This window comes from Henckelia pumila, chromosome 1 (assembly GCF_033568475.1).
Source record: "Henckelia pumila isolate YLH828 chromosome 1, ASM3356847v2, whole genome shotgun sequence".
Taxonomy (NCBI): domain Eukaryota; kingdom Viridiplantae; phylum Streptophyta; class Magnoliopsida; order Lamiales; family Gesneriaceae; genus Henckelia; species Henckelia pumila.
Window position 1 is genome coordinate 90,785,627 of NC_133120.1, and position 23,806 is coordinate 90,809,432.

Genomic DNA, 23,806 nt, shown 5'->3' on the forward strand with positions numbered 1-23,806 from the left:
GTGTCCAGAAAATACAGAGTACGAGACGTGAGCATAAAACGCTCAGTGCGAGAGTATGAGTATACATGCATGCAAAGTGAACTCCCTATAAACTCGAGGTCAAGGATCAGATAACAGAGACAGACCGGGCCCTGGTATGTAGCACGCTGTGCCGTCGCTTCAGGAGGTGGCTCCCATACCGAGATAACTGTGGATACGCCGGACCCAAATCGATGGAAGTCCATCCACTAACAGGATAGGGTACAACCCTACTAACAGACATCTCGAAGGAGATACAGCAAGATGCAAATGAATGCAGCATAATATCATGGCATATAAATCATGCGGTCACATAATACATGCATACTCAGTCAGGATATCTCGAACAGTACTTTCGTACCTCAAATACCAGGTAGGCACTACCAGCTCTAAGTCCAAGCCTAAAGTCCGCCTACACAGCGAAATGATACTACTATCATTACAGTGCTCTAAAAGCCTTAACTAAGCTATTGTATACTCCTAAATATTTATAGGAAGCAAAAGCTATACCTTCGTCCGTCGTTAGCCCTTTGATGTCGATGCCTCCAAAACTTGGGCACAACTCCGCTACGACTATCGAACGCCTCTCCGACCTCCGGACCAAGCCTAAGAAGACTAGAACAGCTCGAATATGACTAGAAATAGAGAGGAAATCCGGAATTGGCAAGGAGAAATGAAATCTCGGCCTTCTATTTATAGACAACGATCGGAGCCTCCGATCCTCGATCGGAACGTCCGAACCTGGATCGGAACGTCCGATCCTGCCATCGGAGCTTCCGAAGATCCTGATCTGCCACGTGTCAAAATATCATTTGTTGACTCCGGATAGGGGTGATCGGAGCCTCCGGTCCTGATCGGAGCTTCCGATCCAGTCACACGTCATGGATGACGTAATATCATCGGTGCCTCCGATCCTCATCGGAGCTTCCGATCCCGATCGGAGCTTCCGATCGTCCCTTCGGAGCTTCCGATCCGTCCAATCCCCAATTTATTTAATTAGCATTAATCCTTTAATTACTCAATTAGGGTTCGGGCTACTACAGTTTCATCCGTGAGACGAGTTAATTCTACACATATTTATAATAATAAATAATACTTTTGACATAAATTGTAATACTTTTTAATGGATAACCCATATAAAAGATCCATCTCATAAATATGACCATTGAGACCGTTTCATAAAATTTTTTGCCAAAAAACTAATGTTACGGTTAGAATGTTCAAATTTGTGTTTAAAATATTATTTTTTTCAATTACAAAAATATTTTGTAGTTAATTATATTATAAAATATATTGTGTAACATCTCTTTCAACCATTTGATAAAATCACTAATTAATGGTATACATGGTAAATTATTATTTTTAATTAATAAAAATATTAAGTTTCAATATTTTTTTAACTAATATAAAGGGATTGTTAGTTGGGTGAAAGGTTACACGTTGGGTTACACATTGCACTTGAAATTATATAATTATCTTTAATGTATTTTGGAAAGAATTTTTTTAAATAAAATTAAAATATAATTTTATAATTTCAAGTGCAATTTGGCTTGTTAGAATTGGACATGGTCTCATATTTGAGACTCTGTCGTCAAGTTTTATTTTATTTATTTATTTATGTTTTTTTTTGGGAAACAGGTTTTAATATTGTTTTTGAGTAAATACAAGAAAGAAACTCAGCATTCATTTAAATTAAAATTAAAATTTTGTCAAAAATCTGGTCAAAACCGTAGTCGGTGTTTTTTGATCAGAAAGAAGAAAGGGCAGCCCTAGGCTAGACTCTACGAATGGCATCGTCGGAAAAACGATGCCTGTACGAAGTCCTTGGCTTGAGCCGCGACTGCACCGCCGACGAAATTCGCTCGGCTTACAAGCGGCTTGCTCTCCAGCGCCATCCCGATAAGCTGGTCCAGAGTGGCGTCTCCGAAGCCGACGCCACCGCCGCCTTCCAGGAGCTTGTCAATGCCTACGAGGTCCTCTCCGACGCTCGGGAGCGCGCTTGGTACGACTCCCACCGTACACAAATCCTCTTCTCGACCAGTTCCGCGTCCGATGGGTCGTCCAATTTAGTCCCCGATTTGTTCTCGTTCTTCTCGAATTCGGTATATTCAGGCTACGCGGATTCGGGGAAGGGTTTTTATAAGGTGTATGGAGATTTGTTCGAGAGAATATATGGGAGTGAATTGACTTTTGCGAAGAAATTGGGCTTGGATTTGCCCAGGGAAGCTCCTGTTCTGGGCAATTTGGAGAGTCCTTATGCTCAAGTATGAATTTTTTTTTCTGCCCTGCGCCTTCTTTTTTAAATTCATTCCTGTTGCCGCAAGTGTTCTTTTTTCCTAGATATTCCCGTGCGCGTGCGATTTGTGGATAAATTATCTTGAAGAATTAAATGGAAGGCTTGTCCTTTTGAATCCTTGGGTTTACCCAATGGTTCCAAGTATTGGTGGCAATACAATTTTTTTGGCTGATAAAACATGTGTCGATATGTATTATTTGTATGAACCTAGAAACTCTGACCTTGTATGTTTTCATTTCATTTACTTTAGAGGCTCACTAATTCGTGTTGTTTTAAATAGAAGACTAGTGGCACTGACACTGTTGGCATGGATATGATCACATGAAAGCATGTCCCATAAAAGTATTTAAAGTTGTCTACTTACAGAATATGTGGAAATTGAGCTCAAGACTCGACCAATGTGGTGTTTCTGCTTGTGTGTCATCCCCATTATGGCTTCTTGAACTGATTATGGTAAAGGAAGTTCATTTAACATGACAAATACTTAAGAGCTTTTATGGTAGATTATAGAGGTCTGCAGGTGTGTTGGAAAATTGTTAAAGATGCTAATGCGCGCTATCCTTAGGCTGCAGAAAATTTTCATCAATTTTATGATATTATTTATGCTGTCAATTCAGTAACCTTTTGTTCATATGTGTTATTGGATGGGATGGAAATTGTGAAGTTAAAATATTTTATTGTTTCAATGACTTCATCAGCAAGTTACAAATTAAACTGGAAATTCAATTGTATCTTTTTTCAATGCTGTCTAATGACTTGGCTGTGCACTTCTTGTATTCAATTTTTGTTTCTGTTTTGAGAGAGTATATATGTAATTTTTGTTGATGACAAATACTACATTTCATAGCTAAATATATTTGTAGTCTCATATTTTAATGCTATTTTTTTGTGTCTATTTAGTATCTTTTGTAAGATTCGTTGTTAATGTTTTACCTTTCATATGCAGGTGACAGCCTTTTATAATTATTGGCTAGGATTTGCTACGTCAATGGATTTCTGTTGGGAGGATCAGTATGATGTGATGGCGGGTCCAAACAGGAAATCGAGGAGGCTAATGGAGGAGGAGAACAAAAAGTTGAGGAGAAAGGCACGGCGGGAGTTTAATGAGACGGTTAGGGGACTGGCAGAGTTTGTCAAGAAAAGGGATAAACGAGTGATTGATATGCAGTTGAAGAGGAATGAGGAGATGGAGAGGAAGAGAGAGGAGGAGAAACAGAGGAAGAAAGAATTAGAAAGACAAAAAGCAGAAAGAGCAAGGAATTATACGGAGCCTGAGTGGGCAAAGATCGAGGAGTTGGATGATGAAGAGGCTGAGGACGTGGATGAAAGGAAAAATGAGTTGTATTGCGTAGCTTGTGGAAAGAAATTCAAGACTGATAAGCAATGGAAGAACCATGAGCAGTCTAAGAAGCACAAGGAGAAGTTAGCTGAATTGAAAGAAGCTTTTAGTGAGGAAGATAGAGAATATATAGCAGCAGGAGAGAATGGAAAGGCTAAGGAGGAAAATGGGGATGCTGATGGAGATGGTACTGGCTATTTGTCAGCAGATGAAGGGCTAAATGATTTAGAAGAGCAATTTAAGGTTAATGTTGGTATTCAAGAAGAGGAGACATGTAATGATGATGCTGAATTTAGTGACGCAACATCGTTCAATGATATGGACAGTGGCAGCGGACAGAAAGGAGCAAGTGCTCAGATGGAGTCAGATGATGATGAAGCAAGTTTTCTTCAAACCATGGTGTCTGGACGTAAGAGTAGAAACAGGGTTGGAAATAAGCCGAAGTCTCCAGTTAGTAGAATTGAAGCAGAGGTTCAAAGGGATGAATTGGAGTTCATGGAGTATAATGACACGAAAGGTTCTCGGAGGAGCAAGGGAGGCAGGAGGAGACGGAAGGATAGAAGTCAAGATGAAGAAGTAGAAACTAGCACAGCTGATGCATCGGGGAAAGATTTCCGGGCCAAGGAACAGAATGGACCTGATGATACCTCCCTTGTTGGGGAGTCAGTATCAAACACTTTACCAGAATCTGAGACCATGAATGGTGGATCAGTTGATACTGGGGAAAGGGCTCAAAAGCATCAGCAGCAAGCTGCGGGCAAGAAATCTACAATAAAGAAAGAAAATGTATCCAAGTCGAAGTTTGCGTCCCGTGGAAGGAAACAAAAGGTACGAATACTCTTCCAAAACACCACCTTTGCCATGGCTACATGCCCATACATTGAGTTACTGGTTTTCTCAATGGTAAAGCTAAAGCTTGTTAGGGTTTAAGCAAGTATAGGTTTTTAAGACAATGAAATGTAAATATGTTTTTGCTGAATCCATATAGAAACTTTCATGCAATACTATTTCCAGTCTCAACTAGGTGCCTAGCAGCAATTAATCTCTATTTTCCACAGGATGCAGCTGGAGGTTCAGGCACTGCATGTGAGAAGTGTGGAGAGGAATTTGAAACAAGGTACACGCTTCCTTTCATTTTCTCCTCTGCTAGATGAGCCAGCACACTACCCCATTCTCACGGTTGTACCCATTTGAAATGCCGACTTATATTAACAGGAACAAATTGCATAAACATTTGGGAGAAACTGGCCATGCTACATTAAGATCTCGATGATTTTTTCTTGATGGCTTACGAGTAGCAGAGCAAAGAGTACCTGTTCGTCTCAGGAATGCACTTATCTTGAAACTCTGCTTGGACAAAAAATTATATGAATTTCATAACTTCATAAGCTTGTCCCTTGCTGAGAGGAACTGTCGGATACTGGTTCGCCCTCATTGAAGAAGACAATTCACACACAAACGAATTATAAGTTAATACTACGTTGGCAATTTTTTTGTTCACATTCATTATTATTGGAGAACATGGAACTCAAATTCTATACACTTAATTATCCGGAAAAAGGACTTTGGAGTTTGGATTGTATAGCAGCAGATAATGGAAGCTCTAAATTTATTCATCGTCAATGAAAGCTCATGTAATGCATAAATTCAATGGTTGTTTGGATTAAGAATATGGAAGACATTAATTTTTAACCTATTTGATTACTTACATGAATTCATGATAATTGTGACAAATATAGCTCAGATATATACCTCCAAATTATTATTGTTATCAAATAAACACACAAATAAATTTTTTAGATATTAATAGTTCTCACAAAATAAATTTTGTGAAAGACGAATCCCTTATTTAGTTAATTTGTTTAAAGAAAAAAAAACCAGTATTTATTTATAAATTTGGTGGGGCGTATTGGAGATTTGTAGGAATTAGAATTTTCTTTTAGAAAAAAGATATTCCTATTTCCAACATCGCAAATTCTGATAGCAATTCATTGATTCGCCTCAAGGAAAAAAGAGAGAGATGGGGTCAGCGCCAACGCGCGCCGAAGTTCTCTCACTGTTCCGCTCACTCCTTCGTACGGCTCGTGAGTTCACGGATTACAACGTAAGGGAGTACGCGAAACGTCGCACCATCGATGCTTTTCGCCTCAACCACCGTCTTAACGATCACTCCGCCGCCTCCGCCGCTTTCACCGATGGGAAGTCGCAGCTTGCCGTCGTCGAAAGGCAGGCCCTTGTTTATTCTCTCTATGCGCCCAACGTCAAGAGCGTAATGGAAATCAAGCACTCGTGAATCCTTTATGTAATGGGTTTTCGTCCAATGAGGTCGGTTTGTTTTGTTTTTTTTTGACAGACTTCTGCTTGATCGAATGTTATGGGGTTTTGATTTGTTTTAATAGGTGCTGGTGTTGCAAGTTTGTTTAGTTTTGGAAATTTGATTTGTTGAAACTAATTAGGTTATTTTCATGGCTTTGCGTTTTATTTGTCACAAAAGAAATATTTTGCTGCAGTAGATTAGGCGTGGAATGTTCTTGGAGAAGAGATTATTGTATGCAGTTTAGGAGATTAATATTTTCGTCAGCTAGGCTTTCGACTGTGGATTCAATATCTGATTGATCTTTTCCACAAATTATCTGTTGGAACTTTGTCTGAACTTGTGAGATCCCTCTCGATCAACTTTAGTGCTGTTCTTCAGCTGAGAGGGTTTTGTTTCCTTGATTAACCAGGAGGCGTTGACATCATATTACCTAGCTTTCAGTGGTAAAATTATTAATGTTGTCCGCTTTTGGAAGTAATGATATTGTGTGGCGTTTGAGTGCTGGTGGTTTTTATGGTAATATGGTTGAAGGTAACCTTGACGGAAGTTTAGTTGTCGAAATGGCCTTGACATTATTTCCTTTTGCTGTGTATGTGTTCTATGTCCTATCATTATATGGGAAATCATAGGGTTGTAATCTTGCGAACTCGTTATAAACCTTGTCCCAAAGTAGTTGGAGTTCTCAGAGCCCTCTTTCGAATCAATGAGTTGATAGATAAAGTGTGCTGATGGGATGGATGGCTGTAAAAATATTGTGGTCGTGTTGCTACCCATGAGAACATGAAATGGGTTGGGTCAATCTGTTTGGTTGTTTTGGCAGTTAATATCCCAGTCTGGCACGTATGTAGCCTGATGAAAGCCATATTCAAACAGGGGACGACTTTTAATAATATCTTGGAGAAATGCTTTGTGGGGAACTCGATTTTCCATATCTTGATAAATGCCCACTAAAATTGGCTTGCTCTGTTAGGCCTCTTTTTACTTAGTGTGTAATAGGATTGGATGTAATACCAAGAATTTCTTTTATGATATTCGATTCCATCCTCAATCTTAAATTAGTTTATTACATTTTTTAGTTGAATTGATTTGATTATAATGTATATCTGCTTATCACACGGACATAAATACAACTATACAAGCATCATCTGCACTCAAGCATGGAGTCTGTGTAATGGCAATGGCATCATGTGCAATAAAGTTTTGCAAAATTTTTAGTTAAACCCGCATGATGCTGAACATGATATAAAATTTGATGGCAAAAAATCCGAGTTCAAGCTTGCACAAGAAAATTTTGATGATCAAAAGGTTGCATGCAAATATATTTAAAAATATAATACAACAATTGTGAAAACCTTTTGCAACTTTAACTACGTGTTTTCTAATTCAATATTACATTCAATTTCAGGTCCTGGTGGAAGAAAGGTATAGATGAAGCCATTAAGAACAAGAAGAAAAGTAGTAGTATTAGCCAAGTGAAGATCAGAGAGTCCAATTCTGTCGCGATCCCTTTTGGTTTAATACAATTTTGTGTTTATCAGACAATGATATGTTTTAATACTCAATTTATGTTGTTTGTTTAGGATGGGTTCTTGTAAGAAATTTGAAGTTAACATAATCACGATTTTATGGATGTTTATGTTTAATCGAGGTTGGGCTGGTTTTGCAGAATTTTGTCCGTTGTTGGTTTGAGAATGTAGGCATCACAGGGACTAGCATTGAATTCCAGTTCACGATTTGTTGAGAACCAAGGTTGTTGGCTCTTGCCTTTTGTCAATACTCCAACTATTCATTCATATACATATTAACAATGATTAGCTTGCAAAAACACATCTTCTCTATGGAGTTGCTTGTCCAAACATAATAGCTTCACTTGAGATTATTTCTCAGTTTTTATTTTGGTTGTGCATCTTATAATATATTTGAATGATACTTATTTTACTTATATAACTGAGGCCCATCTAAAACAAATTTTTTGGGTTAGTTTTTGGGTCAACCCTCGTCTCGAACCCAAAAACCCTCAACTCTAACCCGATATTTTTCGGGTCGACTCATGTTAGGTTGGTTGGTGGGTTGGGTGCAATTTTGACATCCCTAAATTGACGACGACGACGACATAATGGTGATGATGATGATGATAATACACGATGATGCATAGCGGATTACTAAAAACATTAGAGATGGAGAGTTGGTATTAATGTAGAAAATGAACTTTTCTATATGCGGATGGTTTAAAGAGTACACTTGAATGGTAACGACCATTTCCACACTTATACGCACCTTTATTCAACATTGGATTAAAATGGATCAAAGCAATTTATTACGGGTTGAAATACATTTATATAGCAAGTTAACCATTTATATAGGGAGAGGAAGTTGTATTAGTTACTAGGTCTAGTGTACACCTATATTAAAGATTGATTGGGCTCACGGTATTATAAAATGAAATCAAATGTACTGTCGGTAAAGAGTACATAGAGTCTCATCTTTTGAATCTACTATCAAAATGTCACATGCACAGAGATCATCTCTCTCGAACACATAGAAGCCAAACAAATCTTGAACCCGTAAAAGCCAGTCGCGACAAGGAAGTCTTGATATGAAAGACGATGATCCATACCCATGTTTCACATTAGTTTAAAATGGCAACTGGATTAACCAATTTGACACATGCACCCACTCACTAAAGGACAATTCGTAAATTCAAAAAATCAAGAAATTATATTATATATGCAAAATACTAGTCCTGGGATTGAATTCTTCTTGGATACGCGTAAATCCCATCCAACATTTTGGTCTTGGACAGTGTACATGCTGCTAGTCTGCCAAGTGTTGAATTCGAAGGTGGGCCAACCAATTTCACACGAATATATGAGCCTTAATGTATCCTCTGCCAACACAAGTCTTGACTTTTACTATACAGAAGACGAAGCCAGTGCTGTTGGCATTTTCTCATATCCCAATACACTTGCATCTCTCTTTTGTACTCTTTTTTTTGATTGATTCATTATTGTGAAGTCAGTGAAATGTTGCTACAAATACTACAAAAACCTCTCATCTGTCTAAATATACAGTGACAGGTACTAGTTATTTATTACTCATACTTTCCAATCCCACTTGTACTATAAGCTTAACTGTATTAATTTTTTCAGGCAACAAAAGTGATGGACACAGAAAACATGTTACTAAATAATATCGCGTCATTTCTTTCTGCCGTTGAATCTCTAAGAGAGAAGAATCAATACTAAACTAATTAATTGATAACTAAATAAAAGTATGCAAGCTTAACATATTATGCATAGATCTACAGACAAAAAGTACACTAAATAAATTACAGGCTTTTTCTGCAACTCCATACTTTGAGCTCCTCCCCCAAGGAGAGCCTGCATTGAATTAAATACTGATACAACAGCTTGAACCAGCAATGCTGTTTGAACTTTGTTTTTGCTACATATCAAGTTAATTCAAGTGCTCATAATACATGATGAAAATGAACTAGCTAGGCAGTGAGAAAAAAAAGTTTTCTAAGTAAGCTTCACCATACAAAATGTTTACTCATTTGCATGAAGTGTTTGGAGGATTCATGGCCACCGAGGAACAAACACCGTGTGCTACTCAATTGTGCAGCGGATTCGGCCCGCTTGGGACGAGACGTTTCTCGACACCATATCTTGGATCAATCTCATCATCTCCACTCGGCGGCGGCCGTGGTTGATGATGTCTTGAACGTTGAATGAAAAGGCTATGTAGGCTCGGAGAAAACAGAAGCCGATGGTGATGATCGGGGAAGTTGCGTAGATGAGTAGTTGTGGAAGCATGTTGCGCCGATACGCTTGAGCTTGTGGCTAGCATGAGGACAATTATAGTGTAGGCTGGAATCCAGTTATCGGTCACCGCGGTCGACCCTGAGCTCTTCATGCGACTTGTGATTGAAAAGATATATGGTAAGAGCAAATTAAAGGTGTGGTTTGTAGTGTGAAGTGAAGTTGAAAAATGAAGACAAGAAAGAAAGTTGTCATGGGTTTGGGGTTGAATGAAGGGTATTTAAAACTCAAACAAGTGACCCATGAACCATGTACTTGTCTTCATAAATGCTGTCATCAATAAGGGCTTTTGCTTTGGGATGCTTTTATGTGGTATGGAACAAGGGTTTTTACTACCAAATGAATATTGTTTTTTTTAAACTAATAGAATTGGTTACATGTTAGAATATACAGAATATAATTTCATTCTGTACATTCTCATTTGGTGGATCATGTTAATTATTACAAACTGTAATACTACCACTGTACCACTATCCTACTGAACAGATCACTTTTTAAACCATATTGCTCATCATATGACACAAAGCAATGAAAAATATATTTAACATTACATGAACAAAATATTGGTAAATTAGAAACTATGTAATAGTACAGTTGAAATCCATAGATTTTATGTTTGTAGTCGTTCTCTCCCTCTGTTTTTGTGTGTGTATGTTTGGTAACCACTCTACATGCAAGACAAATGATATAATGAAAAACGTAGATCACAAGCATAATCGTTGAAATAAAGAATTCGAAATTATATGGAAAAAATATTGTTCCAATGTATGATTAATGTATATGCATCATTGACAAGAAGATGAACATATCTTGAAGGGGAAAAGGTAGAAAATGAGCTCCAACTCAAACAACCAAGTAGAAACAAATTAAATTGAACATCCACTCCACATTCTTTGCATAACGATCACAATCGACTCGACTTCCCCTCAAATGGAAAAATGAAATGATGACCAACCATAGGATAACAAAGACTAGAACCCTTGCAAGTATTGAAAAGAAAAACTCCATGCAGCAGCAATACTACATCCCATGGCGGTAGAGGATGAAATTTTGAAGCCAGCAACAAACCGAGTCATCTACTTTCTTAGCAAATAGCGGGCACGTTGATTGCTATCTTTCACTCGGCTATTGAGCACATCCACTTCACCCTCAAGATCACCCGCAGCTCTAATCTGACTGAAGTACGCAAAAGAGCACGAATAGTTAGCAACATGGATAAGTACTAAGAATTTTACAAAAGTATATTGTATGTTGAATATCCTGAGGATGGACAGAATGGCAAACCTATCAATTTCCAAACCCATGTCAATAGCCATATTCTTTAGCTCCCCCAAGACATTACTTATATCAGCAAAAGCATCATCTTGTTTTACTTTTTCTGCCTGAAATGAACACACAATTTTAAAAATTAGTTATCCCTGAAACACAAACATGCATTAATATTGTTTTACTCACACTGGAAAACAATATAAAGGTTTCAAATTAGTGTCAATAATGTAGATCAAAATTTTAAACCACACTGCTTTGCTACACGTGATTCAGTCATTTAATAGCATGAAGAGAACTCAAAACAAAACTCAAGCATTTAAAGGAAGCTTATCAGAAAATAGATTTTTTTAAATATCAGAAGATAATTAGGTTTCCACATTGGTCAGTCAATAAATTTGATAGCACTGTTCATGATTTACCTCAACTTTCTGCAAGGCATTCATGTTTTCCGGAGGTGGTGTGCGTCTATGTGATCGTTCCTTTGATGCAGAAGTCAACCCCAGCTGTTCCCTGTGCTCCAAGTGGTTACCTTTTCTATGTAGTGAATCATCTACAGTATAACCAGAAGTGTTAAACCAGGAGCCTGGTCAAGACGAAAGACTACTCATGCATACCAAAAAATGTGCACAAGATTAAAAAATTTTACACCAAAAAATTAAACCAAAGTACCGTTGGTAATTACAGGTCCTCTTATTGACCGTGTCTTCTTAGGCTTCCATGTCTTCTCAAACATTCCCCCAAGACTTCCCAAAAGCTTCTCACCCTAAAGTTAATAAATAAAAAACAGAACAAAGCATAAATTGTTGTTGGAAATATATTATCTCCCTAAAGTTTAACTTAATTAGGATTCTCTTAAATTATGCTAGGATTTGAATTCAATTTTTGCCTTGTAGACTCAACTAAGATTAAAACAGTTGTCTGCTATCATACATATTGAGAACACATCCATCATAGAATCCTCCAATATCTTCTTTTTTTTTCCACTTAGGAACAGACAAGCAGGCCAAATAAATTATAAAAATGAGGACAAGTGTTAACTTGTACAATGAATGATGATTGTTTCAAGTTAGAAAGGAGAAAACACTATATAGGTCATATTTGCCTGGCAATTGACCAACTTGTTGCAGCTACACTTTTGTTAAAGTATGCCAAATTGGAACTCTTTTTCATTTAAATCAAGGTAAAATAAGCATGTTAAATTGATTGTATAGAACTATAACCAATAATTACCCTATTCTTCAACCTTTGGAAAACAATATTGATGCCGATAGTAAATATATATTTCATTACAAGATTCTGAATGTAGGCACCGTTGTGCCTCATTAAAAGGAAAAAAGGCAAGGGAGCCAGGGCATAACTTTTGAATCAAAAGGTGGGGAACAGAAGAAAAGATGAAAGTAATTAGGCCGTATGCTAAAGACAACAGCTAAAATAAAAAAAAATAATATAGCAAACCCTGCCTCCTCTAAGCATTGCTTTGGCCTAAGGAATGGGCTTCGATTACTAACCAATAGTTATATCAAGGAATCTCACACAATTTTCCTTGACGAGAAGATCGTTATCTGTATTCAAATTGATAAGAAGAAATGCGCAAGATCCAACTAATTCAAAGAAAATTATTATAATAACTGAAAAAGGCAAGATTCAATTTTACCAGTTATTATCTAAAGTAATTAAGATAAACAAAACAGGTCAAACTTGGATTTCAGTGCTTGGGAAATTTGTTGATGACAAAAGAATCAAATCGAGTTCTTGTTATAACCTTACAGCCTAAGTCAGCATTTTTACTCGAGTAAAAGATCATATAAACAAATAGTCATGGGTGGATGAAACCCTATGTTTATTACTTAGATTAGGAACGGCTTGATGTAAAACACTACTGAAGATGTGGATAAGGTGAATCATTACTTGTGGTATCTCCCAAGTCTTGTGCCTTTTCTACTAACTTGTAGTTTCAAAATCTTATTATACTACCAGGATCTGTTACAAAAGCATATAAGACATACCCTACTAAGATCATGGTCAATGTCAGCAGCAGCCATGTGGGTTCTTGTAATCTGCTCTCCCTGCTGATGTAGCATTACCAGGGTTTTATTAGCATCTTCTCTCATGTCCTCCGCAATCTTGAGGCAATTGTTGACTGCCTTTGTCGTCTCTTCAGCCCTATGTACAGCATAATTTTCCAACTCCTGCACGGTCTGGTTCTCTAATCCTCCAGAGTCACGAAAATCATTCTTATACTTGTTTCTGGCCGTTGAAGGAAGCAAGTTTTTTTCTTTAATTGTATCGTCATCAAACGGGTTTGAATTCAAATTTGATGCAATAAGAGAGGGTTCTGAGGAAGTCCGTCCGGAGGTTTTGAGGCTTTGCCTATCATTCAACTCATTGTCTGAATCAAAAGGTTTAGAACTGGATTTAATAGGAAATCCTTGTTCCGCTGATTTGTGCTTAGACAACCGATGCAAGGAAGATTTCTTAAGACCAAACATTTTGAGTCAGCTGTAGAAGGTAGGCCAAAGTAGGTTCTTGTCTTACTTGAAAACCTTGGTTCTGATTACTATACGAATCTCTACCAAGCTGGAAAAAAATCATCAGAGCATCAAACCACGAAAATGTATCAAGAATTACAAGTTTCTTCTCAAAAAAGAAAAAAACACCGATAAACATGTATTCCCAGGACTTGAGAAGCAATTTTTTTTTTAAAAACAAATATTATGAATGAATCTTTCTTTTTCCTTCAGCAGAGAGACCCTCGTTCCCCACTAACGCGCAAAAGCAAACAAAATAGCTCAAATCACTAGATTAGAACACTACATTACAGTTCTGATAGAATAACCATAATAATGGAGAATATGACCCAGAAAATCTTGGAGCTGGCCCAGTAAACAAAAAAAAGGATATATTCAATTCAAATATCGCAGAATCAAACTAAAAATAGTACCTGAGAAAAAAAACACACACTGTGGTAGAGCTCCACTCTCCTAAAAAGCAGACCGATTCTGGCGTAAGGTTAAAGTCAAGAAAGTTGCGAAATTGATAATGGAGAAATGGTGTTTCGGAGTGGCTGATATATTGAGGTGAATTCAGTGATGAAACGCGTATACTGAGAGATCAATTCTTGGCCGACGACGGAAAATATAGGGAAATTGCAGTTGAAGTGGTCGCGTCAATAACTTTGACTGTCTATTCAATAAAATAAAACTTCCCATTTATTTTCTTTTATTTGAACCTCTAAAATTGGTTCTGGAAAGACATTAGTTCTACATAAACAAAATAATAATTTGTCGTCATTAATTGTTCATTTTTATGTTCCATGTGACGTACAAATTATGGCGTGCAACCATTTATGATTTGGTTTAAGCATATATACTAATGAAAATTTGTTCGATGCTAATTTTCGGGTATTAAAAAGTCGATGTATTTAGGTATCGTTTACTTGTTATGATAAACATATGATTATATTAATAATCTTATTAATCTCATGTTTACTTGTTTTTTTAGGGCTCGTATTAACTTATAAAATTCATTCATATTTAGTTAATTTAAACTTTAAAACTTGATGATTTATCACAAATAAAAAATGTGATAAATAATCATTTTAACTAATTATATTTTTAATTAAAAAAAGTTACATTAATATCCTTTACTTCCAAAAAAATAATTTGTAAAAACCTTATTTAAAAAAAAATTATGAAACATGAATAGAAATTTCAAATACTTTAAGATATATTTAATATATTTCATTTGATTTTAATATATGAAAAATATATCTAAAAATTATAAAACATGAATACAAATTCTAATGATTTAATATATTATTAATACATTTCATTGGATTCTATCCTTATTAATGAATAAAAATATTTAACTCAATTTATTAATTTTTGTTTTAAAAAATAAATAATATTTATGCTCAATAATTTTGGTCAATTAAAATAATTTACATGTGAATTAATAATAATTTACATTCTTCAATAAAAATCACAATCTCAGCTTTACAAATACAAAATTAAAAAAATATTATATATTAAAATTATAACTCGTCACTCAATCATAATATCAATCACAAAGTTGATCCATCAAAATAAACATGTTATTGTTTATCTATCATTATTCAACATCCTATAAAATTAATTTAATAATCACAATATTATTTATCTATGTATAATTAATTTCACTAAGTAAACACAATCTTAATAAGCTTAATCAAACAATCTCTTAATCACAACGTCTAATTAAAGTCGTGAATCATCAAAAAATTATTATGAGGCAAACAAACAAGATAGTAAAAAAGAAAAAAAAAAAATAGCATTGTTATAATCCAAAACCAGATTCCGATTAATAGATCTATTGATGAATAGTCTATGCCCGTCGCTAGAGTGGATAAATCTACACATCCAAATAAACAAAAAAAAATGACATTTGAAATACAATGATTAAAGGTTTTAGTTCAAGTTCAGCTGCTCTGAATACAACATAGAGACGTAAAATCGACACATCTGCAATTAAGGTTCTCAAATTTTTTTTAATCGAAAAAGTAAATCCTATTTTTCTGCGGTTGCCAAAATTTTTTATACATATATTTATTTACACTAGATACTAAATGATGTAGTAAACTACATTAACTCGCACTGAAGCAAGCATTTCCTTGTGGCAAATATACAAGGAAATATTACATATGAAACAGCCGATACCACTCCCGAACGAAATAAAGGGTACCGACAGAAAACCATGAATTCATCAATACCAAAAACCCAGAAAACAGTTTAGGACAGCCTCAGAGCCATTTCTTGAAGAAGTGCCCTTTTCTGTGACGCATTAATGACATGATTCGACTCAGCATTCTCAAGAACATCAGCAATAATTGCAGCTGCATGACCAAGTGGTTCCTCTGCAGCTCTCTTGAGCATGAAGGCCTGGGAGAAAATAAAAACCGCGAGACACAACATTCTACGTCAATGAGAGTGTAAAAAGTGGCTGACCTCATGCTTATTCAATATATAAGGTTTCAGCATTCAGGAGTGTATCAGGTCAGAGGCAGTAATAAGATTCATTTATCCAATATCTTTTCATCTTACAATAAAAAGTTTGTGTCAAGGGGGAAAACAGAGGGGGCGATGGAGAAATAGGGATACCTGTCCATGATGTGTGATGGTTAATGTACAAGGTTGTTGAAACCATGGTTCTCCATCTACTTGAACAGGGAAACCAGCAAAAAGCTGAATCTTAATCGACTGCCCCTGTGCAAGCCTGCGAGCTCGGGACAGCCCAACCTGTCGACACACATGAAAATCATATTTATCTGATAAAGTATTCATGAGTGAGTGCATGTCACATTCAGATTCATGTAGAGCTCATCCAGTAAAATCCTTGAAAAAGGAATCACTGGCCTTACTGTACACTTCTGTCGCACTGGTCGCGATAAATTAGAAGAGGGTGCGGTGCTAAAGGCTTCAAGGGCATTCTTGAGATCAGATTCTAAAATTCATCCTAACAAACTGATCTGGGCATTCAATTGGAACAGAAATTTCTCAGGTAAGATAGTTGCCTGGACTAACAAAAGCAAATATACCTGCAGCTTTCCCAGATGCCATGTGCCCGAAATGCTTACAACCTCAAGCACTTTGTCATGCATAGACTGAGGATCAAAATTATCGTAGCTCTCATCTTCATTCTGCCACAAGTCAACACCACCCATGTAGCTTCCAATATTAGCCACAAGAACACCCTCTGCATCCTAAAATGAATCAAAGCAATATCACACATTCAATGAGCTCTCTGCACTCATGTGGTATCCAGGGCAATTGCATACAAGAAAGACAATCGACCTTGCAGTGGCAACAAATGACAAAATTGAGAATAAACTTTGTAGGGAAAAATGGTTCAGTAAGACAATCTTTGCTATAAATATGTTGATTGCCTTTACCTCAGGAACCTCAATCTCAACACCATCAACCTCCACCCTTATTTGCCAAGGGAAGTCAGCAAATGTTCTATCCATGATACTCTTGGCACCCTCTCTTGCATAAAGAACTTTATTCATGAACTGCAACAATAATAATAGTTTACTCTGCTATGTGCACAAAGTAATCAATAGGACAAGTCACCATATTAGTAAATGACAACAATACTCAAACAGCAGCCAAATAAGTTGGTAATGTCACGGCAGCAGTACATCAAGTATAATTTTAGGTACGACTGTCCGTAAATTATTATTATTATTGTGTATCTTAATCAGAACTTTAATATAAATATTTTTTAAATATGCTTTAAAAAATAATTGAGATTTTTAATCAAAATTTATTCACTATTTAACAAGAAGAATTTTGACCTTTTAAAACAATATTTATTCACTCTTTAAAATTTTGATAGATAAAATAATATATGATTTTTTAAATATCCTTTTCTATTCTTTTTATTGTAACAATTCTACTCAGCCAAGATATTGAATACAATGGTAAAAAAGTCAATTTGACCGTAAAAGATTGTTATCATAACTTGAATGTTATCTCAAATTACATAAATGTTTTTTTTATATAATAATTTTTTATAGTAATATTTAAAATTTAAATATGTTCATTATGCTATATTAATAAGTTTAATTAATTATTCAACGCTTATAGTTACAAATTCTATAATTAATTAGATAAACTAAGGTAATGTTCGCAAACTCTAAAACCAATTGATTATGGATTTTTTCTTAACAAATTTGTTTAAAAAAATCCACAATCACTTTTTTGTTTAAAAAAAATCTATAATAATTTATGTTTAGAGTTTGCAAACACTAACTGCAGCTATGTGCATCGCGAGTAAGATACTAGTAATACTGAATGACGAGTTTCCCAGACTTTTTAAGAATTAACCATTCAAATGTTTCATAAGATATCAGATATGGAAATTAAAGTACTTGACACTGCACTAATTGACCATGTTTTAGTTAGAATACCTGAAGAGTGAAAGAAAATTCACACACAGCAACATTTAGAAGAAAAACATAGTTTTACAGGAAGTCTGAATTACATTATTTGATTCAAATATTTGAACAGGTTCAAATATTGAAATAATGTTGGTTTTATGCGCCATAGAACAACAAACAAACAAAAGACGACTTTGTGCCCCTATGGTGAATGAGTTATTAGAAATAATTGAAGTTAACATCAACAGTAAAAAAATGCAGGACCGATACTTTCTTAATCAATTGCAGACAGAATCTCAAAAATAATTACATGAGGCATAACTGGCACTAGCTGAGGTGCGTAATAGTCCCACGACACACGGGATACAGTTTACTAACTGAATACATTCCTATTACGATTCTTTAACTGGATATTATTCATACGTTCTTGAAAACTATAAAGCAACCTGTTGCTTTCAAAATATTAAGCCCACAACAACGACGAGGAAAAAAACCCATCACCATAGAAAACGAAGCGGATGGTTTGGTGTTATACAAGGATTCTGATTTTATGTATGACCATAATTAGTCCTCATAAAGTCGTTGGTTGCAGATAATTTTAAAAAAGATAAAAGCAAACTTTGCACATAACAAGCATATGCATAAAAACTTCAGCAAAAAAAAAAAGCACGATTTTCAGAAGGCAACCCTGAGCAGAACACTTTCAGAGATCACTTCATTTACCTGGTTATAGAATTTCTCTGGGTTCTCTTCCCTCAAATTGTGGATTTCTAGAGCAACCTTTGCATCGCATCCAACACCTACAACGATTGCCAGGAACAAAATGATACTGCTTGTAATAAAATTTATTGACCTTAGTATGATGACCACTAAATGAATTATTGTTAATATTAAACAGATCAAGATAATCTGCCAAGAAAACCCCACCCATAGTGGATGCAAGTGCCAAAAAGAACATGTAGTTGATATATTAACAGATTTAAAACGAGTCCAAGGAAATGTGAATTGACAGAATAAAGCCTGCTTCATACCATAAAAGAATTTTCAGATCCCTTGTCAAAATTCAAAGGTATACATATTTTTCCCCCAACAATAAACGAGACCAGAGAAGATGATAATCTCGTCTGTGCATGTGGCTTGTTCTTGCCAAAGTACTGAAGCGATACTTGTCCCGTGCACATTTTACATACTTATACCATTCTGATATTTTCTAAGGCACTGTCATGTTCATTCCAATCAAATAACATAAACGCAAGAGAAGCCACAAAGTATAAGATCTTAAGAATAGTCGATGAATTGGTGTCATAAAAAACAAAGCCTTGGCCCTGCTCAGCAGTTAGAAACAGGCAGAGAGCTAGTCGAAACTAACAGCATATAAGCTACTTGAAAGACATGTTAAATGTCACAAAAATTGTTTGCTGGTCAGGGAGTGACACATATTCGAGTTTAAAAGTTGGCAAAAAAATGAAAATCTGAACTTACCAAGATAGTTATTCATAAACCTTGGGGATTGGAGTGGCTTCCCCGGCTGATTTGAGATTGATACCCTCCATCGATCAAGAATGGTAACTGCAGCATGTTCTATGTCATGCAAAAGAGTGAACAGGCCTCCTTGCCTCTCAACTGAACCCAGGCCAGCACCCCAGGAAAGTACCCGAGCCAAATCATTTCCAGTTCCAGCAGGAAGAATAGCTATTGGTGGAGGAGAAACAAAATTTTGTTTGTCTATGACATTCAAAACCCAGCCAACAGTACCATCTCCTCCACATACAAGGACACGGAAATGGGGCACCCTTCTGAATAAATAAAGACCAGCTTCTGGCCCCTGCGTTGAGCTTAATTCAACAACCTAAGTAGAACCCATTTAAAAGGCAGGTCAGTTTACGGCAAAGCAATATCAACGCAGCAAAATAAAAACAGAGTCCAATTTAATAAATTAGAAAGTCGGTAGAGATAAAATACAGTTCACATTAAATCAATACCAGAAATAATGTCGATCATACACCTCTATGCACATGAATAATGCATATAAATTTTATCCTGGCTCACACACCAAACATATGCGCCATAATCATTTGAAGATGAAACAAACACCAATGAGCTTTCTTAATTTTCAGTTTTTATGTTCTGTATTACGAAAAGACAATGAACCTTATATTAGCGGCCAAAGGAATAAACAGAAACAACCCATGGTTAACAATTTTTATAGTCAAATGCACAACTATAACCGCACACTTATCACCTGTGAAACAACCGATCTTAAGATTCCTCGTTTCTAAAAGCTGACTTATTTTGTTGTCAAGGTTCTTGTGTTTTTCAAAGCAAGACACATCGCAAAATAAACCACGTTCCACTAAACAAGGATTTGATGCTTGTTACCAATCATAAAAGGGGGGGAAAAGATGTAATACACGTTTGATATTTGTTATCGTTAAGAGCAGAAGAGATGCTAATTGAGATAAATAATATTTTATAATAGTTATTCACATTCACATGCATTTGGTGACAAAAATAGATGCAAATTTACATTTAGATGCTGATTCCACAGGAACATACAGAGTCAGCCTCTATTACTGCTCGCATGACTATGTCAGCAACTATCAGAAACATTTAATAGAGCACTTCTTACCTGCACAGGATTTAAAATAATATTAAGCCTTTGCCTGAGAGTATCTCCTCGTTGAGCTCCACTCTTCTTGTTTATAAAAACTAGCAAGGGCCTGGCATCTGGAGGTAAATCAATCAGTTCATATCTCTGACTCATTCCTAACTGAAGAGATTCATCATTCTGATTAATTGATGAGCTTCTCTTAAAACTGGGAGTCTTCTCCACCCTTTTCGATTCTTCTTTATGTTGCTGATCCGCTTCCTCCGCAGTTGTACTGCCGTTGCAATTTTCTTCGAGATTGTGAGAAACATTAACCTTTTGACTGGTCTCAGCAGTGCTTTCTGTGGATGAATGTTCATTCATATTACTGTTATCACCTACAGCAGGAGAGATCTCATTTCTATGTTTATGCTTCTTGCTCTGACTTCTGATGGTAGCACGTACAGAAGATGCGATTTCATTGGCTCCATGCGTAATAGAACTGAGAAATCCGCCAGAAGTACTGTGATTCAATTGCTTAACATACAGAGGTGATAGGATAAGTCTTCTGAAAGGACCCAGGTCACAAAAATCACCAGTTTCATTAAACATATTGCCATGGCAGTCAACATGCAATAGACGTTGACACCACATGCAACACCAGATTGGGGAACCGCCAAGAAAAGAACCACTGCATGGCTCCTCGCAGTAGCTACAAAAAGAAGACTCGTCAGGTTGATCTGTCACCTCGGTCCATTGCACTGCCCACTGATGCATCACATGGTCAAAACCAAGCATTGATACGCATTTGCAGTCCTTGAGTACATTTGAGATGCAGCTCAAATGAGCAGCTGCACCACATGTGCTGCAACAGCGAATGGAGTTATCTGAATCCACTAAAGGGCTAAGAGCCTGAGATGGTGGCATGGACTTGAAACATACGCAGCAGTTTAAACTTTTTCCTCGAGCAACAGATTCCAAACTCCATGCATGAGCAGCCAGTGGAACTTTGTTCTTGACTTTTGGGTTTTTCTTTGATCTTGCTATTGCTTTCATCCAACTTATATTAATATTTCTTCTCCATTGAAATGCCGCAAAAAAGATGGTCAATATTCCGATCAAACCGGCAACGATGCAAGATAGAATAAATAGATGAGATTCTGACATTTCAGCTGAGTTTTTGCTTATCCAACTAGGAAGAGCAGCTTCAGAATCCCTGTAGTCATCCATCTCTTTAAATCTATGCTTCCACATTCCATTCACAAGTGAATAATAAAAAGCCCCATCTATGCGGCAATTCTAGAATCTTATGCAAGGGTTAAGCAAACTAGCAATGTAGTCCTACATCTCAATATTAACAACATGACCACCACCTGCTGGAACCCCAACATGTTATTTCTCATACATTGGCAAAAAATAAATTCCCCTGCACAATTTGATGTAGCCTCTTAACCACATTACCAAGAGACTTTCTCCGGAGATGAATAGAAAGAAAATGTTTCTATGTTGATCACTCTTCAATCTTTTACACACTCGAGCAACATTCCTTATCTGTGAGGACACAAATGTGCAAACACCTTTAAATTGGAGCACATTTTAGCAGGAAAATATGTAAATATAAAACCAAAAACTTGTGGTACGAATTGAAATAGGAAAGTCACCATCTGCCATCAGAATTGCAGCACTTAGATAATCAAGAATAAGCGCACACGTCCTACAAGCCATGTTGAAAATTCAAAGTCTTGACTAAAACATATCACCAATGATTATGACCATGTTTAGCACTTGACATTTATTTGCCGCAAGTATCAATAGTAATAAATGTGAAACAGCTGGGTCTGTGTTTCATTCACCGATGAAAATAGTATAACGGTTTAAAATCCATTGCGTGAATCTCACTCATGCCCAATGTAGCATGAATGAAATAATGAAAGAACCCTGAAATCCCAGTTACAAGAACTTAGCCTAAATTAATGGTGCCATGATTCTAATTCACCCACTAATACTGCAGTTAACCTGACAACCCGAAGCAAAGTAATTATCAAGACGCAGTTTGCTAGCAGACGACAGACAAAGGCACAGTAAATGCCTAATATCATCAACACGAGGATGATATCAAAATAACGGAACTCGAACCAAAAACAATTCATGTGATCGAAGAAACAAAAGGCTACGAAAATGAACAGCGAAACTTGCACTTTACCGCAGAATGAACAAACCCTAGGAAAAAATTGCGAGGTTCCCAACAATGATCAAACTAGAAAGTAGGTTTTGATCTGCTCGAGCAATATGGGCTCGGATTAAAGGTGTTTGTTTATTTATATGATTATTTTGGAGATTCCGTAAGATCTAGATTCCCTGTGCCGTCTCCGGAGAAAAGAGACACAACAACTCATTCTTTCTTTAGACTGGAATATTTTGAGGACACGTGGCGGTAGAATAAAGGCTTTAAGTGGGGGCCCTTTCTCCTTTTGTATTTCCAGAATATGTGTAATTATATTTATCTATATAGAAAAATGAATGGCGAGAAAATCCTGTAGCCGATCTCAGATATCAATTTTACAAGACGAATTTTTTATTTAGATTATTTATAAAAAAATATTATTTTTTATATTAAAAATATTATTTTTATTGTAAATATGTGTAGAGTTAACTTGTCTCACGGATAAAGATTCGTAAGTTCATCTCACAACAGACTCACTCAAAATAAATTTATTTTCCTATCAAATGTAATTTGATCTGAAGTCAAGATTTTAGGTTTGAAACGAGTTCGAGATTCAATTGTAATAATCGAAAAAAAGTATTCAGATATTGAAACTGCTTAATACAATTTTGGTTACTACGGTGGATGGTTCAATTATGATGCAAATCGATTTTGAAAGAAATTATTTTCTTTAAATTTCTTACAGTGCCCGTTGTTAGGTAAAATAAGAAAACAAAATTACATTCAATTATAAATCATGAAAATATTTTTTAAATGTGAAAAAAAAAATCGATCTAGAATTTAGATTACAAGAATAAAAATAGTGTCACTTATAAAAATTAAGCTTTCAAGATATAATGAGAGTTGAGACCTTTAAATCTTTAAATAAATTAATTAAGTTTCCGAAATATGCATGACCGTAAGGTGCCAATATCCGACCCAATGTTCTTCAGGCTATAGAACAGAGGCCCAACCCATATGGCCTGTCTCAAGCCCATGACACTTTGATTGGTTTTTTACGAAATTATTGTTCGGGTATT

At 36.0% G+C, this 23,806-nt stretch overlaps 4 protein-coding genes across 5 annotated transcripts; 1 reads left to right on the forward strand and 3 right to left on the reverse strand.

Moving 5' to 3' along the window:
* Positions 1-1,756: 1,756 nt before the first annotated feature.
* On the forward strand, positions 1,757-5,233 carry LOC140890154 (DNAJ protein JJJ1 homolog). The gene is made up of 4 exons (XM_073297913.1): positions 1,757-2,282; positions 3,261-4,481; positions 4,712-4,770; positions 4,869-5,233. Exons 1-4 carry the CDS (start codon positions 1,806-1,808, stop codon positions 4,924-4,926), a joined length of 1,815 nt encoding a protein of 604 aa, XP_073154014.1. The 5' UTR covers positions 1,757-1,805; the 3' UTR covers positions 4,927-5,233.
* Positions 5,234-9,582: 4,349 nt separating this feature from the next.
* LOC140868325 (CLAVATA3/ESR (CLE)-related protein 10-like) lies at positions 9,583-9,885 on the reverse strand. Its single transcript, XM_073272914.1, has one exon. The coding sequence runs from the start codon at positions 9,883-9,885 to the stop codon at positions 9,583-9,585; it is 303 nt and encodes a 100-aa protein (XP_073129015.1).
* A 619-nt stretch (positions 9,886-10,504) lies between these two features.
* Positions 10,505-14,160, reverse strand: LOC140877085 (SNAP25 homologous protein SNAP33-like). The gene is made up of 6 exons (XM_073280599.1): positions 14,002-14,160; positions 13,067-13,637; positions 11,730-11,823; positions 11,480-11,610; positions 11,076-11,173; positions 10,505-10,967 (listed from the first exon to the last, which is right to left on the reverse strand). Exons 2-6 carry the CDS (start codon positions 13,547-13,549, stop codon positions 10,868-10,870), a joined length of 906 nt encoding a protein of 301 aa, XP_073136700.1. The 5' UTR covers positions 13,550-13,637; positions 14,002-14,160; the 3' UTR covers positions 10,505-10,867.
* Positions 14,161-15,508: 1,348 nt separating this feature from the next.
* Positions 15,509-22,973, reverse strand: LOC140878888 (diacylglycerol kinase 1). 2 transcript variants are annotated; one of them, XM_073282515.1, is made up of 8 exons: positions 22,767-22,973; positions 20,606-22,114; positions 19,459-19,825; positions 18,700-18,776; positions 16,987-17,106; positions 16,633-16,797; positions 16,196-16,333; positions 15,509-15,976 (listed from the first exon to the last, which is right to left on the reverse strand). In XM_073282515.1, exons 2-8 carry the CDS (start codon positions 21,815-21,817, stop codon positions 15,827-15,829), a joined length of 2,229 nt encoding a protein of 742 aa, XP_073138616.1. In that variant the 5' UTR covers positions 21,818-22,114; positions 22,767-22,973; the 3' UTR covers positions 15,509-15,826. The 2 variants fall into 2 exon arrangements, with proteins under 2 accessions (XP_073138616.1, XP_073138621.1); XM_073282520.1 differs by having other exon boundaries at positions 22,762-22,973.
* Positions 22,974-23,806: the final 833 nt, after the last annotated feature.